This window comes from Vicia villosa, linkage group LG5, assembly GCF_029867415.1.
Source record: "Vicia villosa cultivar HV-30 ecotype Madison, WI linkage group LG5, Vvil1.0, whole genome shotgun sequence".
NCBI lineage: Eukaryota > Viridiplantae > Streptophyta > Magnoliopsida > Fabales > Fabaceae > Vicia > Vicia villosa.
The window spans coordinates 129,829,006-129,846,673 of NC_081184.1; the positions used below are offsets into that span (position 1 = coordinate 129,829,006).

The 17,668-nt window shown below is 37.2% G+C and overlaps 1 protein-coding gene across 1 annotated transcript; it reads right to left on the reverse strand.

The window, feature by feature from the left end:
* Positions 1 to 12,568: 12,568 nt before the first annotated feature.
* On the reverse strand, positions 12,569 to 16,568 carry LOC131605433 (uncharacterized). Its single transcript, XM_058877788.1, has 7 exons — positions 16,116 to 16,568; positions 15,610 to 15,756; positions 15,068 to 15,331; positions 14,506 to 14,962; positions 14,062 to 14,380; positions 12,894 to 13,553; positions 12,569 to 12,800 (listed from the first exon to the last, which is right to left on the reverse strand). The coding sequence occupies exons 1-7, from the start codon at positions 16,566 to 16,568 to the stop codon at positions 12,569 to 12,571; spliced, it is 2,532 nt and encodes an 843-aa protein (XP_058733771.1).
* Positions 16,569 to 17,668: the final 1,100 nt, after the last annotated feature.

The window sequence follows — 17,668 nt, forward strand, 5'->3', positions numbered from 1 at the left end:
AACAACATGCAATTACAGAACATTTTAATTGTCTTGTTAATATTCTCATATTTTGACCTTTGAAGCTTGCAATTTTGATTGTGGTATGGTAATGAAGAAAATGTCTTTCTTTTTTATTTTATTCTGAAGCTCTATTGTGCAACTTTCATCTATTGAATGTGTGTAAAGAATAAATTTTAAAAAATCATATATGAAAAAAATCATAAGCAGGTAAAAGTACGATAGTGATTGGACATTTGCAACTATTCAAAAAAACCAAAAAACCAAAGTAAAAGTGTTTATTTGTATGCATATAAAAAAGTGTTGTTTTTTTTTTTTGACTAAAATAAAAAAGTGTTGTTAAAATTGAACAATTTCCGTTAGCTTGTAGACATAAATTTGAATAAGTATAACTATGATAATTAAGCTAAGGAAAATGTAATTGATGAGATATTTGAAACCAAATTGAAATTTGTTCACAAAAAGTATTTTTATAGTCACATCAATTGCTCATATTTTGACTTCGAGACTAAATTGTAAACATGGGCAGTTTTGATTTTTCCACAACAATTTCTTTTCTTATTGTGAGATATTGGATCGAACTCTAGTATGGCCGAAGGGTAGCTTCTTGGTTCGACAGGGTTAAGCATGAAGTCGAAGGTTGTTCACATGCTTGTGTCGAAGATGCTAGGGTTGTTAGCATGTTAAATTAGGTTTTAGTGTTTAAACCCTAATTTGTTAAGTTAGCTTGTTTATTAAGTTGACTTGTGTAATGGGCCTTGCTGAAAAAGCCCATTAGTTAGTATGTTAGGTTTTATTATAAATAGCATACTAGTCTCTCATCATTGCTAAGCTGCAAATCCTAATTTAGGGTGAGAGAGGTTATTTGTTATTCTTGTAAACTTGTAATCTTGTTTTAAGAGAAAGGAAAAGAATAACGGTTATAACCAATTATTGTGTTCTTCTTCTCCCCTATAATTCCCTATTATACTTTGTTATTGGTATCGTTTTTCACAACAAATTGGTGCGGTGAGCGTGGAGAAGATGCCGTCAACAAAGTATGAGATTGAAAAATTCACCGGAGTGAATGATTTCGGTCTGTGGCGCTTGAAGATGAAAGCCCTACTGGTTCAGCAGGGTTGTTTGGAAGCGTTGAAGGGAGAGGCAGCCATGAATGCTGCATTAACGGCAGCGGAGAAGACAACTATGATCGAGAAAGCACACAGCGCAATTTTGTTGAGCCTTGGTGATAAGGTTCTCCGACAGGTATCAAAGGAGACGACGGCATCAGGGTTATGGGTGAAACTTGAAAGTTTGTATATGACCAAATCGCTGGTAAATCGACTCTACCTGAAGCAAGCTTTGTATTCATTCAAGATGATTGAAGACAAAGTATTGGCTGAGCAGTTGGATATGTTCAACAAGCTGATTCTTGATCTTGAAAATATTGATGTGAAGATCGATGATGAAGATCAAGCGCTGTTACTATTGTGTTCTTTGCCTAGATCACATGCTCACTTCAAAGAAACTCTCTTGTATGGAAGGGAGTCCCTGACGTTTGAAGAAGTTCAATCAGCCTTGTACTCTAAGGACTTGAATGAACGAAAGGAGCATAAACCTTCGACTGTTGGCGAAGGTTTGGCCGTTAAAGGAAAACTCTTACGAAAGGATGGTAAGTTCGACAAGAAGAAAGGCAAAAGCCAGTCGAAGTCTTACAGTGGCGAAGCATCTAGCATTCGATGCTACCATTGTAAAAAGGAGGGTCACACAAGAAAGGTGTGCCCTGAACGCCTGAAATATCATGGAGGTAAGGATAATGGCAATGCAGCCATTGTTCAAGATGATTTTGAATCATCTGATGTTCTTGTAGTTTCAAGCAGTGACTCGAGAAGAGAGTGGATTATGGATTCAGGGTGCACTTGGCACATGACTCCAAACAAAGACTTGTTCGAGGAATTATGTGATCAAGATGGTGGATCAGTATTGCTGGGAAACAACAAGGCTTGCAAGATTGCAGGTATTGGATCTATTAGATTCAAGCTCCATGATGAGTCAATAAGGTTGTTGACTGAAGTCAGGTTTGTTCCTGATTTGAAGAGAAATCTGCTTTCTCTTGGTGAATTCGACAAGAAAGGATATGTTTTCCAAGGAGAGAAAAGTATCCTAAGAGTCATGAAGGGTTCGAAGGAAGTCTTGAGAGGCGTGAAGAAACAAGGCTTGTATACCCTTGAGGCTGAAGTTGTAAGTGGTTCGACAAATGTTGCATCCACGAAACCTTTGTCGAAAACAGAAATCTGGCACATGAGATTGGGCCATGTCAGTGAAAGGGGTCTGGTCGAATTAGGGAAACAAAATCTGCTTGGTGGAGACAAAGTCGAAAAGCTGAAGTTTTGTGAACCCTGTGTACTTGGAAAATCTTGCAGAGTGAAGTTCAACAAAGGCAAACAAAGAACACATGGATCCCTTGATTACATCCATGCTGATCTTTGGGGCCTGCAAGGTGTCCATCACATTCAGGAGCAAGGTATTTTCTATCCATAGTAGATGATTATTCCAGAAAATTATGGGTATTCATCCAGAAGACTAAGGATGAAACTTTTGAGAATTTCAAAAGTTGGAAGACTCTGGTTGAAAATCAGACTGGCAGAAAGGTCAAGAGGTTGAGAACCGACAATGGCCTTGAATTTTGCAATGAGGCATTCGACAGTTTTTGTGTTGCCTCTGGTATTGCAAGGCATAGAACTACTGCAGGTACTCCACAGCAAAATGGTTTGGCTGAAAGGTTTAATCGAACTATTTTGGAGAGAGTCAGATGCATGTTGACTAGTGCGGGGTTAACAAAGGTGTTCTGGGCTGAGGCTGTTTCGACAGCAACATATCTGATAAACAGATGTCCTTCGACAGCGTTAGATATGAAGACACCTGAAGAAGTTTGGTCGGGACATCCACCAGATCTCGACAAACTGAGAGTATTTGGCTGTGTAGCCTATGCTCACATTAGGCAAGACAAGGTCGAACCCAGAGCTCTGAAATGCATGTTCATGGGATACCCTGAAGGAGTCAAAGCTTATAGGCTATGGTGCCTAGAGTCAGGTCACAGGAGGTGTATCACCAGTCGAGATGTAGTTTTCAATGAAGCTGAAATGGCTTTTAAGAAAACTAATGATGTTGGTCGAAGTACAGAAACATCTGACGAAGAGCTGGAACAGGTAGAGATTCCTGTTGAGGTGGAGCATGTTGATGCTGAATTGCATATCCCAGATGAAGTCGAAGAAGAAGCAGAAGATGCTGAAGTTGAGGAAACTGACGATGACTACCTATTGTCGAGAGATAGGTCGAGAAGAGTCATCAAGCCACCTCAGAGACTTGGATATGCAGATCTTATAGCTTATGCCTTAATCTCTGCAAGTGAGGTTCTAGACGAAGAACCTAGAGACTATAAGGAAGTTATGAGGAGTCGAAATAAGACTGAATGGCTGAAGGCCATGGATGATGAGATGAAATCTCTTCATGATAATCATACTTGGGAACTGATCAAGAAACCTGTTGGGGCAAGGTTAGTCAGCTGTAAATGGATTTTCAAAGTTAAGGAAGGAATTGAAGGAGTGACGTCGAAAAGATACAAGGCAAGGTTAGTTGCAAGGGGTTTCACTCAGAAAGAAGGTGTCGACTTCAATGATGTGTTTTCTCCTGTTGTAAAGCATAGGTCCATTCGAATGTTGCTTTCCATGGTGGCACAGTTCGATCTTGAACTAGAACAGATGGATGTGAAGACTGCGTTCTTGTATGGTGATTTAGATGAAACGATCCTGATGAGGCAACCTGAAGGGTATGTCGAAAAGGGGAAGGAAGATTATGTGTGCAAGTTAAAGAGATCTTTGTATGGGCTGAAACAATCTCCTCGACAGTGGAATAGGAGATTCGACAAGTTCATGGCACGCATAAGTTTCATTAGAAGTCAGTTCGACCACTGCGTTTACGTCAGATTTCGACCTGGTAATTCATTTGTTATTTTGTTGCTTTATGTGGATGATATTCTCATAGCAAGCAACAATGTTGAAGATGTGATGAGGGTGAAGGCTGAACTCAATAAGGAGTTCGATATGAAGGATCTGGGAGCTGCTTCCAGGATTCTTGGAATTGACATTCGAAGAGATAGAAAGAAGTCGAAGTTATGTCTATCTCAAGAGGCATATCTACGGAAGATTCTTGAAAAGTTTGGTATGTCGAATTCGAAGCCAGTTGTGACTCCAACAAACCCTCAATTCAAGCTGAGTATTGATCAGTGTCCCAGTACTGATGTCGAAAGAGCCTATATGAATAGCATCCCATATGCTAATATAGTTGGTTCTTTGATGTATGCTATGGTCTGTACTAGACCCGACATAGCATACGCAGTAAGTCTTGTAAGCAGGTACATGGCGAATCCTGGAAAGGCTCACTGGCAAGCATTGAAGTGGATTTTAAGGTACATAAATGGGTCTCTGAATAGAGTCCTAATTTATGGTGGAGCCTTGGGTGAAGATAGTAAAGCAGTAATAGAAGGATATGTCGACTCTGATTATGCAGGTTGTATGGATTCCAGAAAATCTATTTCTGGATATGTTTTCACTATGTTTGGCACTGCAATTAGTTGGAAAGCAACACTTCAGAAGGTTGTCGCTCTATCAACCACTGAAGCGGAGTATATTGCCCTAACTGAAGCTGTGAAAGAAGCATTGTGGCTTGAAGGTTTTGCGAAGGAGCTGAAACTTCAAGGTCGAGGTATCACTGTTAAATGTGATAGTCAAAGTGCAATACACCTGTCGAAGAATTCAGCCTATCATGAGCGAACTAAGCACATTGATGTGAGGCTGCATTTCGTCAGAGGAGTAATCGAGCGTGGAGAAGTCCAAGTGCTGAAGGTTTCGACTGAAGACAATGCTGCTGATATGATCACCAAGACATTGCCGAGTTGCAAGTTTTTCCACTGTATGCGGTTGATAAAGCTGCATGAAGAAAGCTAGTTTGTTCCCTTGACGTTGTAGAGTTAGGTCCAAGGTGGAGATTTGTGAGATATTGGATCGAACTCTAGTATGGCCGAAGGGTAGCTTCTTGGTTCGACAGGGTTAAGCATGAAGTCGAAGGTTGTTCACATGCTTGTGTCGAAGATGCTAGGGTTGTTAGCATGTTAAATTAGGTTTTAGTGTTTAAACCCTAATTTGTTAAGTTAGCTTGTTTATTAAGTTGACTTGTGTAATGGGCCTTGCTGAAAAAGCCCATTAGTTAGTATGTTAGGTTTTATTATAAATAGCATACTAGTCTCTCATCATTGCTAAGCTGCAAATCCTAATTTAGGGTGAGAGAGGTTATTTGTTATTCTTGTAAACTTGTAATCTTGTTTTAAGAGAAAGGAAAAGAATAACGGTTATAACCAATTATTGTGTTCTTCTTCTCCCCTATAATTCCCTATTATACTTTGTTATTGGTATCGTTTTTCACAACACTTATATTATATATTGACTATATAAGTACATTTAGAGATAAAGGTGATCATCACACATGCGTTTCTAATCTTTCTATTTATTTTTTAGTTGTTTCGAACACGAGAAATATTATAAAACACTCACAAATAACACAAATGAAGGGAACGTAACTTTATAAATTTTCACTGTTGTGAAATCGATGCCTAGAGCAAAGTGTAATACGTTTATTTTCTTGTAAAGAAAACCCACAAGGGTAAGAAAAAAGGGAAGAAAAAAGAACGCAAGGAATTGATTATAATTGTCATACCTTAATTTTTGACCCTAAGATTTCCCAATCATTTGCATTTCTATCACATATCAAGGTCACAATCTTGAGATTGACTTTTGGCTTTGTGCTCATCTCATCTTCGGGAGAATCACCAAGTACTCATGTTTGTTTAACTTGTGAATATTTCTTTGTTATAGTAACTAAAATACAAAAATATACCTTGTGTCTTTCATTGCTTTGTGCGTTGTAGGTGTTGAACCAAGTGTATTCACATCCTCTCCTAAAACTAGGGTTTTGAGGATCAACCCTCAAGCAACAGGTCCTTCATGGAAGCTTAATGGCTTAGACTTTAAAATAGACATCCTCATCATGAAATATCATATCTTGAGCATCTTCCAACTTCATTTGATCAAATTCATCTCAAGATCATGTGGTTTGGTTCATCAAGAAATTCCATAGGTTCATGTATTTATTTTCATGCCTTCTTCAACAAGTTTCATCAAGATATAAGCTTAATAATCAAGTATGCTTCAAGAAAATATCATTTCAAGGTCTTACACATCTCCTCATTCCTTATGATGCAAGGAAAGTTCAAGAGATTCAAATTTAATTCAAGAAGTTTGATCAAATTTGGCAAGTTCTTGATCCCATGATCAAAATGGCGTAACTCTCTCAATTTTCAACATTTTTTAGTGTTTTTTTTGCAAATGACTCTCCTTGACATCATCAATAACTTTTCTTCATAAGTCAAGAGATAGTTTTGTGAAGACGTCATCAAAGATGATAAGACAGTATAGGTCCTCCTTTGAAAGTTCAAAGAATTATGTGTCTACTTCAAGGAATCATAACTTGCTCATTTTTTATCATTTTGATCCCACTCTTTTTGCATAGTGATCTTGAGTGAGTCTACTTAATTTAATCTTTGAGGTTCAAGAGCTAATTTTTAGTGGAAAGTCATGAAAGATTGCAAAAGATTATAGGTCACCTATGGAGTTTTCAAGGAATTCTCATCAACTTCCCAAGATCATAACTTGCTCATTTCTTAACATTTTTTAGTGCCTCTTTTTGCTATGAACTCTTCTTGATGTCTAATTCATTTCATCTTCGAGGACCAAAAGCCAAATCATTGAGGAAAGTATTGGAATTTTATAAGACATTATAGGTCATTTTGAGCTATATACTTAGAAAATTTTCTAAGTATAAAAGTAAGCTTGTTTTTCATGATTTCAAAGTATCATAAATTTCAGCTCAAGCATCCAAATTGAATCTTTTTTTGAACATTGTGAAGATTGAGGGAAGGTCTTTCAATTGCAAAAAGAACCAAGCCATAAAGCTTCCTACATTGCAAGTTATGCATTGGTAAACAAGGGACTTTGAAACTGAAAATTCCTTCATGATCAGTTTGCAAATTCGCTTGAAACTTGATTATGTGTGCAAATTAAGGTTCAAAATGGATCTAAACATGTTTAGCAAGCTTCCAGAAGGTGATTAGTGCCTTGAAACGCATCATTTGGCTGAGTTTTGATGGATCTCAAACCACACTTCATCCGTGTGAAGGGTTCACACAAATTGGATCAAAAGCTTATCATTCACCACACCTCAGCATTCCATTGCATTCCATCTATAAATAGGGACCTTCCCTCTCTCATTTGACAAACTTTGATAGCCAAAGAACCTCTAAAGAACACACATTTCAAGCTCTAAAATTCAAAAACCAATTTCATACTTCCAAAGCTTCAAGCTCTAAAGTTTTGATTCAGAAACCTTCCTTGATCTTCACTGAAGCTAACCACATCAAAACCAAAGCAAATTGTGCCATATTTTGTTTAGACCAAGTCAAGTTTCAGAGAAAATTTTCTCTACTTTGTTCAGGTAGAAATCTCCATCAATTCAACTCAAACTTGTGGCTAACATGAAGTTCTTGACTCATTGATACTCACTGCACAATTAATTTTGAGGTTTGGCTTTGTTTGATGCTTCTGTTTTCAAATTTCATTTTTACACATCTTTTGATTTTCTTCAAATCGACTGAGATGTGGTTTAAATAAATATTTTGCAAGGATATGGTTGAGATCATCTTGGTGAGACGAGTTAAATGATACCACTATGAGCATTTAAATTTACAACTTGAAGGATCCACAATTTCTGCAAAAATCCTTTGAAATTTTGGCTGGAGGTTGAAGATGACATACGTGTCCATCTTCAACCAATGAAACTGTGCCAAATTAAATGCTTTAATTGGCTTGACCTTTTCAATTTTTTTTGAACACGCTTTGAGTCTGGTTCACCATGGATGCACGCTTTCTGACCATTAGATGTCGCCACGTCAATTACTGAGCCCACGTCAATTTTTGTGAACACGCTTTGACTCAGGTACCCTTTTCTCATGAAACCCAATTTATGATGTCCACTCTCAAAAGAAGTCTTCAACGCTTGAAACATAATTTGAATATGCGGAATGAGTAGAATAGCCATAACATTGTTAAAACAAAGTGAAACATTGACAACATTCAAAATGTTATATATTCCTCAAAAAGTAAGAACATGTGAAACTAATGAAACGCAAACATGTAAAACATTGTAAAACAGAAAATAAAAAAATATGTAAAACGTACCAACATACTTGACAACAGTTCAACCGCGAAGAACTAAAGCTGAAAATAGAGATAGCGAACCAGATAGAAAGCTTAGCATATAGAGAAGTGAGCAGAGAGTGGGGGGAGAGTGAAGGAGAGAGACTTTTGTTGTTTTTTTAGGAACAATAGTATCTCATTTTTCATCAAATTCCCCCAGAATTTTCTTTTAGCCTTAACCTTGACAATCTGCCACCATATGACCCATCTGACCACACAAAGCATTTGTCATTTCCAAGAGTAAATACAACCTGCAAATGCAATAACCTATGATTTACCAATGTGTCCCTATGAAAGTATGACCAAATTGCAAAATGCAGTAAACACTAAATGCAGTAAATGGACATTTCAGTCTTCACATCTACATCAAACATACCATTATAGTTTATCCCCAAAATGAAGTAAATATTTTTACTTAACAAAATATATAAAAATAAAGTGATTTGATAAAATAACATCCTACTTGATAACCTAGACCATAAATTATAAATTTTATTTGACTGATTAAGAACGTGCCACAAAATCATGGTATTCAACTATGATTCATTATGTTGATTGAAAATTATTTAGTCTCATAAGTTTATTATATGGAAAAACATAAAACCTAGAAAAACAACACAAGCATAAAGACTTTTGATGGAAATCAAAATCACAAATCTCGTTGTTCACATAAAGTCTCTCTTGTTCATTTGATTTGGGATTTTTTTAGTATCTGAGTAAATCGTTTCTCTCTGATTAGTATATTAATTGTTTCTACAATGTTAGTAGTAGATATATCAAGTTTTCCAGATATTTTTCCAAACAGATTTGAGAAGAAAACAAACAATAAAATCATAAATAAAAAGAAAACAGACACTCACCATGGACAATGAAACCCTAATCGTCATATCTATGCAGTCTGGTATAAAAATATTTTGAGCATTATTGTGAAAACCTTAACTGAAACATTAGAAGACAAAACACATAATTAAGAGGAGAAACTGATTTGTGAAGCAGAGAGAAGGAATATCAAAACAAAAGCGACAGAGTATTTATTTTCTATTCCTTATCAAACAAAGTGAAGCAAAAGCAAAAGCATAAGTAGGATTGATGAGTTGAGTCATTAATGGAAGAGGTGAAGTAAAAGAAAGCAATAATGTACAAAAGAAAGGAGTTAATGCAATGAAGAAAATGGAGGTTGAAGAAGAAGGAATTTGGAGAAAAGTACCTGATATTAGGGGAGGCAAACAGGCATGCCCACCCTGTTAACATCTGCCCCACAAAAGCCCGCAAAAAAAACAGAGCAGGGCGAGGCGAACATAGTTAATGGTGCGGGGCTAAAACCATGGTCCGCTCCGCAAAAAATGAGGACAGGATGGAGAATGCCTGCAGGCTTTGCACATTTTAAGCCTAAAAATGTAAAATTTTATGTAAATGCCCGTGTCCACAAAAAAATGGGGCAGACATATTAGAGGTTGCGAGCCTAAAATATTGGCCCGTCCCGCAGAAAAGTGCAGGCAAAACGGACATGTCCAACGAGTCGGAGGTATTTTTCCACACCTACCTGATATTGATGAAGAAGGTGGTGACAATGGAAAGAGAATCTGCCTCTCTTGCAAAAGTACACACACACACACAGAGAGAGAGAGAGAGAGAGAGAGAGATTTGGAATTTGATTTGAGTGAAAATATGAATGGAGAAAAAATGAGGTAGTAGAGTAATGGAACCAAGACAAATGCCAACCCGAGAAATGATGTTTGAATCCTAAAAATGGCAATGTGGCAAGAACTGATAGGCTATGAGAAATATTTTTTTATCACATTATGAGATTACGTAGTGCCATTTATAAAGTGTAATTTTGTTAAATTTAAAAAGCATTTATGGATAGGTTGATAACTTATGTGTAAATTTTAAAGCATATGAATTGAGGTTAATTAAGTATTTAACCATGTCACTAATATATATATCAACAAAATCTAACACTACTCCTTTTTTTTTTTTTTTTTATAAGCAAGATTCAATATAAGGAGTACTAGGGGTACTCAATCCCACTTACAAAAGTCGGGAAAAACTGGAAAACCAAAAAAGAGAAATTCCCAACCAAGCAGAGTTATTAATCCCGGATAGCGGAGCGGCCGACCCCTAAAAGTGGGAATAGTGAGATCCCGGATAGCGCGATAACTTTTCATATACTAATACTTATATAATAATCTATAAAACATATATCATATAATACTAAATTAATTTCACAACACTCATAAAATACTTATAAAATTTAATGTCAAACAAAGAATAATGCTTAATCCTCTATTGTTAAACTCGGATATCGAAGCGACGCGACCATCTAAAAAATTGGAAAGGAACGGGAACGCGGAATAGAACGGGCGTTAATTCGGTGACGCGTATACTAATATATTTAATATAAAATATATATGCACAAGAATTATCATAGTTTAATAAAATATTTTTTAAATTTTAACATTAAATTAATTAAATAATCATAAATTCATAACAATTTTAAAGATAAAAGGCTTAATTTATTGTCCTTTGAGTTTAAAATACCATGATGTTTTCTATTAATGTTATGTATTATTTTTTATTTTAGTTATAGAGAATTAATAATTATTATTATTTGTTTTCCTTATAAAAAATTATTATTATATAATAATAATAAGGCTTAAATGTACCTTTGGTCCATGTAAGTTAGCGAGTTCTTGATTTTTATCCCTGTAAGTTTTTTTTGTTTGAGTCCCTATATCATACTTTGCTTGCGGTGTAGTCCCTAAAGCCAAAATCTACGGGAAAATCTGTAGGTTTCCTGCGGATTTTCCTAAGGATTTTGATTTTAGGGACTAAAACGAACGCGAAAGTGAAATATGAGGACTCAGACAAAAAACATTTACAGGGATGAAAATTAAGAACTCGCTAACTTACATGGACCAAAGGCGCATTTAAGCCTAATAATAACTATATTATTATATTTTGAATAGCCCCTAAAATACTCTATGTAGTATATAGCTGTACACTGTTGGCATTGCCTTTTCGTGGTATTATTGTGTAACAGAGTACTAGTAACACTTATCACCTACTAGTAGAGTAGTATTTACTTCCCAATGCACTTTATCACCTATTAAATAAATTGACTTTTCAATCATTATTCTCTCATTAATTTATTTATTAAATATTTTTGTCTCCATTTCATCTTCTTTCTTTTCTTTTTTGTCTGCGCCTTAACTCCAACCAAAAACTTCATCTTCTTTCATACAGATTGCTTATTCCATTTGTCCAGAAAATGTTTTAAAGAAATAAAAGAACCGGAGCCTCTCCGCCTGGGAATTTCATGAGACCCGCGACCTGGTATAGCGGCTGAAGCGGCCACTATCTCATCTCCGCCTCTGCACCCTGAATATCGCGCGGCGGGGTACTTCTCCGCTTCGAAGCACCGCGATAGAGGCCGGGATTCATTACTCAGCAACAAAGTGACACTTATGTCAAAAAGAAAAACAGGTCCTTACAAAACTCGTAAAAGTTGCATTTGGAATAAGAAATTTCACCTACAAACGACCACTTCCACGCTTTCAATTTAATCTCCCACACCAGGCCAAACACAATACAAACGCCTTCGTTGAAAATAATATCGTTACGCATTTTCCAAATAACCCAAGTCGCGGCTAACCAAAGCAAAATCCTCTTACTCCTCTTAACCTTTTTCCTCTCACATCCACCATACCATAACAAGAAACAATCAAATAACTAAGAGGAGACTCCCAAATTAATGTCGGCCCAATTCGCCAGATTAATCCAAACATTTCTAATAATACTGCAACCATAAAAAAGGTGGAAAAGAAATTCTAATTCGATATTACAAAAGATACAATGACGGTCTTGTTAATCTAAAATAATACCCATACGGAGAAGGAGGTCTCGCGTAGGCAATCTATTAAGGATACATCTCCAGTCAAACACTTTTATACTGAACAAGACTGATGAACTCCAAACCAATTTCAACACATCGGTACAGCTAGCATTCAGAGTAAAGCCAATCCACCTACTAGCAAGCAAACCTATCTCGCTACAGACCATGTAACCAACCTGAACATACGAGATCCACCTCACTGAATCACCCCATCCTGAGTCAAAACAGTAGAACTCAAAACAACAAAGAAATTCTGCACTAAGCTAGGAATCGACACCTGCAATTCCTCTCCTAAACCCCAACTGTTCCACACCCAAATACCATCCACCTAAATTCCCATATCAACAATAAAACCATACTTCCTGTTAACAGAAGAAAAAAGAAGAGGAAATTTCTCTTTAAGAGCATAGTCACCTAGCCAAACACAATACCAAAACGACACCGAAATGCCATTGCCAGCAGCATCCCTGTAATTAGCCGGAAAAGAAAAATCCTCTAAACTAGATTCCAACCCCACGATATCGTTCCACCACACCGAATTAGACGAGGCACGAGAATAACTAGATACCGAAAACATGTAGCTTCCAATAGAACCGTACCTAGCCTTCAGTAAATCTTTCTAGAGAAAATAAAATTTTTGCATAATCCTCCACCTCCATTTCAACAAGAGGGCTTTGTTGAACTCTCCAATATTTTTCAGCCCCAACCCGCCTCTCGTACTTGGTAAGCAAACATTATCCCACCCTACCCAATGAATCCTTTTCTTAACTTCAACTCCTCCCCACAGAAAATTCGATTGTAACTTCACAATATCTTTACAAACCTTCACTGGTGCTTTGTAAAATGAAAGAAGAAAAATCGCCAAAGGAGAAAGAACCGACTTTAGAAGGGTAACCCTCTCTCCTAAACTAATAAATTTTTCTTTCCAATTGAGTAATCGATTACGTATCTTGAGTAATAAAGAGTTCCACGATGAAATACGCTTAGGATTAATGCCTATGGAAATCCCAAGGAACAATAAAGACTTCTTTTCAATCCTACATGAGAGAAAGTTAGATGCTGCCACTAAAAAATGTTCACTAATATTAATCCTGATTAATTTACTTTTGTGAAAGTTAACGCCTAAACCCGAAACCATTTTGAAACCCCTTAACACCGATTTAAGGGCCCGCACCTGCCTCCAAATTCCTACCCCGATAAAAAGAGTATCATCTGGGAATTGCAGAATATCCACCTTGCAATTATCTCCCACCATAAAAAGCTTAAACTCGCCACAAAAACTTTCTTGACCAAAGCTATAAGGCCTTCCGCCACTAAAACAAAAAGAAAGGGAGATAAAGGGTCACCATGTCTAAGCCCCCTACCAACAGGAAAATCCTTAGTAGGACTACCATTCACCAACACCGACATCCAACTACCATCCACTTAATCCTCACTTCCCCAAACCCCAACCTCCTAAGCATATATAAGAGAAACTTCTAACTCACTTTATCGTAGGCTTTCTCGAAGTCTACTTTGAATAACAAACAATAATTTGCTCCCTTCGAAGCATAGTCCATAACATCATTCGCCACAAGAACCCCATCCAGGAGTTTTCTAACCGGAACAAAGGCACTCTGACAGGTTTAAACAATCGAACACAAAACTCTTTTAAGCATATTAGCTAGAAACTTCGAAAGGGCTTTGTACAAGCAACCAACTAGGCAAATCGGACAGTAGTCCCCAAGATCCAAAGGAATATCTTTTTTGGGGACCAACGTAAGGAACGAAGAAGAAATGGACTTGGACAGTCTCGCATAAGAATAAAAATCCTTGAAGAACCTGAAGAAGTCTTCCTTCATAAGAGACCAACACTTCCTTATAAAGAGAAAGTTAAAGCCATCGGAGTCGGGGCTCTTAGAACCCTCACAACTCCACACGACATCCTTGATATCCACCTTTGTAAAAGGAAGACAAAGCATTACACTCTCCTCAAGAGAAAAAGCTAGAAAGTGGATACCATCAAGATAAGGACGATGGAAATCCGACTCAACAAACTTCTCAAAGACGAACCTCCTTACCTCCTCCTTAACCCCACACACCGAGTCCACAATACCCCCTCCGTTAAAACTGAACCAATAAAATTCATCCTCCTTCTTTCCTTCATAATACTATGGAAATAACGAGAATTAGAATCTCATTCTCTATCCCACCTCAACCGCGACTTCTGTAATAATAAATTCTCTTTTTTCCTAAGTTTCGCCCACATACAGCTAGTAGTCTCACCCCTCTTTCTAACCACCTCCTTATGCTGATCACCACTACAGCTCTCCAATAATATGTCTTCCTTATTCACATTCAAAATCCCTTCTTCAATCTCCAAATCAACCTTTCCAGAGACGCCGCGGTTCCATGTACGAAGAATCTCCTTTAATAACCTAAGTTTCTCTTTCAGAACGAAGTCTCCACGGCTAGAAACTTCCAAAGATCCCCACACCTTTTCAACAAACGGAAGAAATTTTTTATTATCGAACTGACCATTATTAACAATAAACGGTTTCGGAACCCAGTCAATTTGGTTGATTATAATCCAGATCGGGCAATGATCTAAAATATTCCTAGAACCGATCTTTTGACTAATTATGCCCCACCTTTCGATCATATCTTCTGAAATGAGGAATCTACCGATTGTGCTCATCGCCTTACCATCTCCGCTAAACCAGCTGAATCTTTTACCACTACACTGCACATCTATCAAGTTTGATTATGCTATAAAGCTAGAAAACCCCCTCATTTTTTAGGATCTAGTTGCTGCCGAACACCCGAACCTCTCCCTCAAACAACAAACCAAATTAAGATCTCCTCCCATACACCATTCACCATCATTAAAATTCGATTTGCAAGCTAACAAATCACACCACAATATCTTTTTAAGACTGAGCACACAAGGAAAATATACATTCACTATATAATCAAATAAGCCCTTCCAACAAATCTTGATCCCCAAGAAGCCTCCACCCCTAAAACTCGATATAACCTCTATCATACCCTCCTTCCACAGAATAATCAGACCATCTGAAGCTCCCAGAGATCCAGAAAAAGACCACCCCACCTTTTCATATTTCCAAAAAAAACCTAGCTATGATAAAATCAACAGAGTCTAGTATAGATTCTTGAATTAAGAAAATATTCGCCTTACCTATAGATATAATGTTGATGATCCTCCTTCTCCTTACTCTACAGCCACCCCCTCTAATGTTAAGGGATCCAATTATCATAATCCTTCTTTGAGATCCACCTTCTTCACCAAAATGTTCTTCATCTCTAGTTTCCATTGCCCCTATTTTTTTTCAAGAAATCCTCCTTTGCTTCTAATTTAAACACCCCAACCTTCCCAAGAACCTCCCAAACCTTTTTCCTAACATTAGAATCAATTTGCTCCCAAAATCTCGAATTACACTTAACCAAATCATTATGAACTAAAGGCTCACAACATATCACTGTTCCAGCTGAGAACAAAACATCCTCCGCAGACACCTTCGAAGATAAAAAAGAGATACAATTATCAACCTTTTTCTCAACCTCATCTTTCAAACCAGAAGAGAAATCATCATCCTTCTGAAGACCACAATCACTCTTTACTGTCGATCCGCTTTCACCTGCTAAGGCCCGTTTTTAAAGCCTTTTCTTCTTCTTAGAGTAAGGCCCAGTAAAGTCATAAATGCTTTTGAGTTTTGGGCCTCTAATAATTGGGCCAAACATAATATTAACAGTTTCTTTAAAAAAGGTGTCCACAAAAAGGTGTCTTCTTTTCCTCCTATTGAATCTGCTAAACACCGAGTCCCATCATGAACATTCACACCTGCACACGTCTCCTTTGAAGATAATAAAGCTACATCAGAATTACCCAAGCCGCCTTTCAGAACCTCCTTTTGAGAAGAACCTATATCCTGATTCCCCAAAAACTCCTTACTTCCAGACTGTATGGGTAAATTCACTCCTCCGACTGTTTCTGAGACCACCGCATTGACGCCATCAGAATCACACAAAGAATTAGCCAAAGCCTCTTCCCCTCTATACAGACTGTCTTCCCCAAAAATTCTTCCTTCCTCAGAATTAGAAGAAGAAGAATCTGCTCTCCCAACTTTCAAGGACTTAGGATTAACCATCAAACATAAAGGGCCATACGTATCTTCAGTTAACTTAATCCTAAATGAAACCCCGTCAATGTTGACCTTAAAAGATTCATTGAGGACGTTCACACACATAGTTCTCACCAAGAATCTGGAAATATCCATATTCTCAGGATTCAGAGTATTATCGTCGCAACAAACAAATTTTCCTACCATGTTAGCCAACATCTCAAAGTACTCAAACCTCCATGCGTGACATGGAATACCATACACCCTAATCCAAGTCGCTTTCTCCTTATCAACGTTTATATCCCTCCAAGATCTTATCTCAGTGAACCATTGTGACCATCAGCTTTTACCTTCCTTAATTAAATTATCAATAACCCCTCCTCAAAATCTTCTAACAAACATAGATTAGCATCCATTGGAGTAACTTTAACAGAAAATAAACCCTCCAATTCAAAGTTGGTATGGATATTGTAAGCCATACTAGGGTTTGAGACAATGCCAACATAAGCCTTCTTGAACCTATCCAGATCCTCCAAAAACGAGGATTAATTAAGATAGCATTGAGCTTTCTCTTGTGTATACCCCTTCACTTTGGAAGAATAAACGACCTCCGCAAACAACCTCGCACCCCTCTAACCCTGGACCCCTCAACGATTTATAGACGTAATCCTTAACAGGAGTGTTATCCACATGTTTATACTTGCCTTCCATCTTTTTAAAATATCGCGTTAAGTTAGCATGGATCTTCTTGCCATTGATGATAACATTGTCAAGCTTGACTGCGAATAACCTCCCATCCTTCACTTCTTTGAATCTTGCAAACCCGAAACGTTTATCTAACTTGTTCAACCTAGGCACAATCACCAGCTCCACAATGTCGCCTATGCATCTGAAAAGTTCAAAAATGTCCTCCACCCCTTACTCTGTCAGGGATTTTCGAGAAGAAGAAATAGGTGATCCTACAAAGCTCACTTCTTGAATCTTCAAATCGACTGGAAAAGCATCCCACATAGTCACCAAACCCCTGAAATCCTTCCTCCTAGCTTGTTTCCATTCCATCACTAAAGAACACAAAGAATCAGGAAATACCCGATAATAGGCTAGAGAGAGGGGAGAGCTTCTCTTTCTTGTATTAAAACTTCGACATTTTTTCTAACACTACTTATTAGTACGCTTGTTTAAAATAATATAAAGTTTAATTTAAGCATGCAAAATTAACGTTTTTAAAAGAAGTGAAAATATTTTAGTAAAAAAAGAACTCCATATTTTCAATTTTAATGTAATAAATTTAAGTACTAATAGCACGT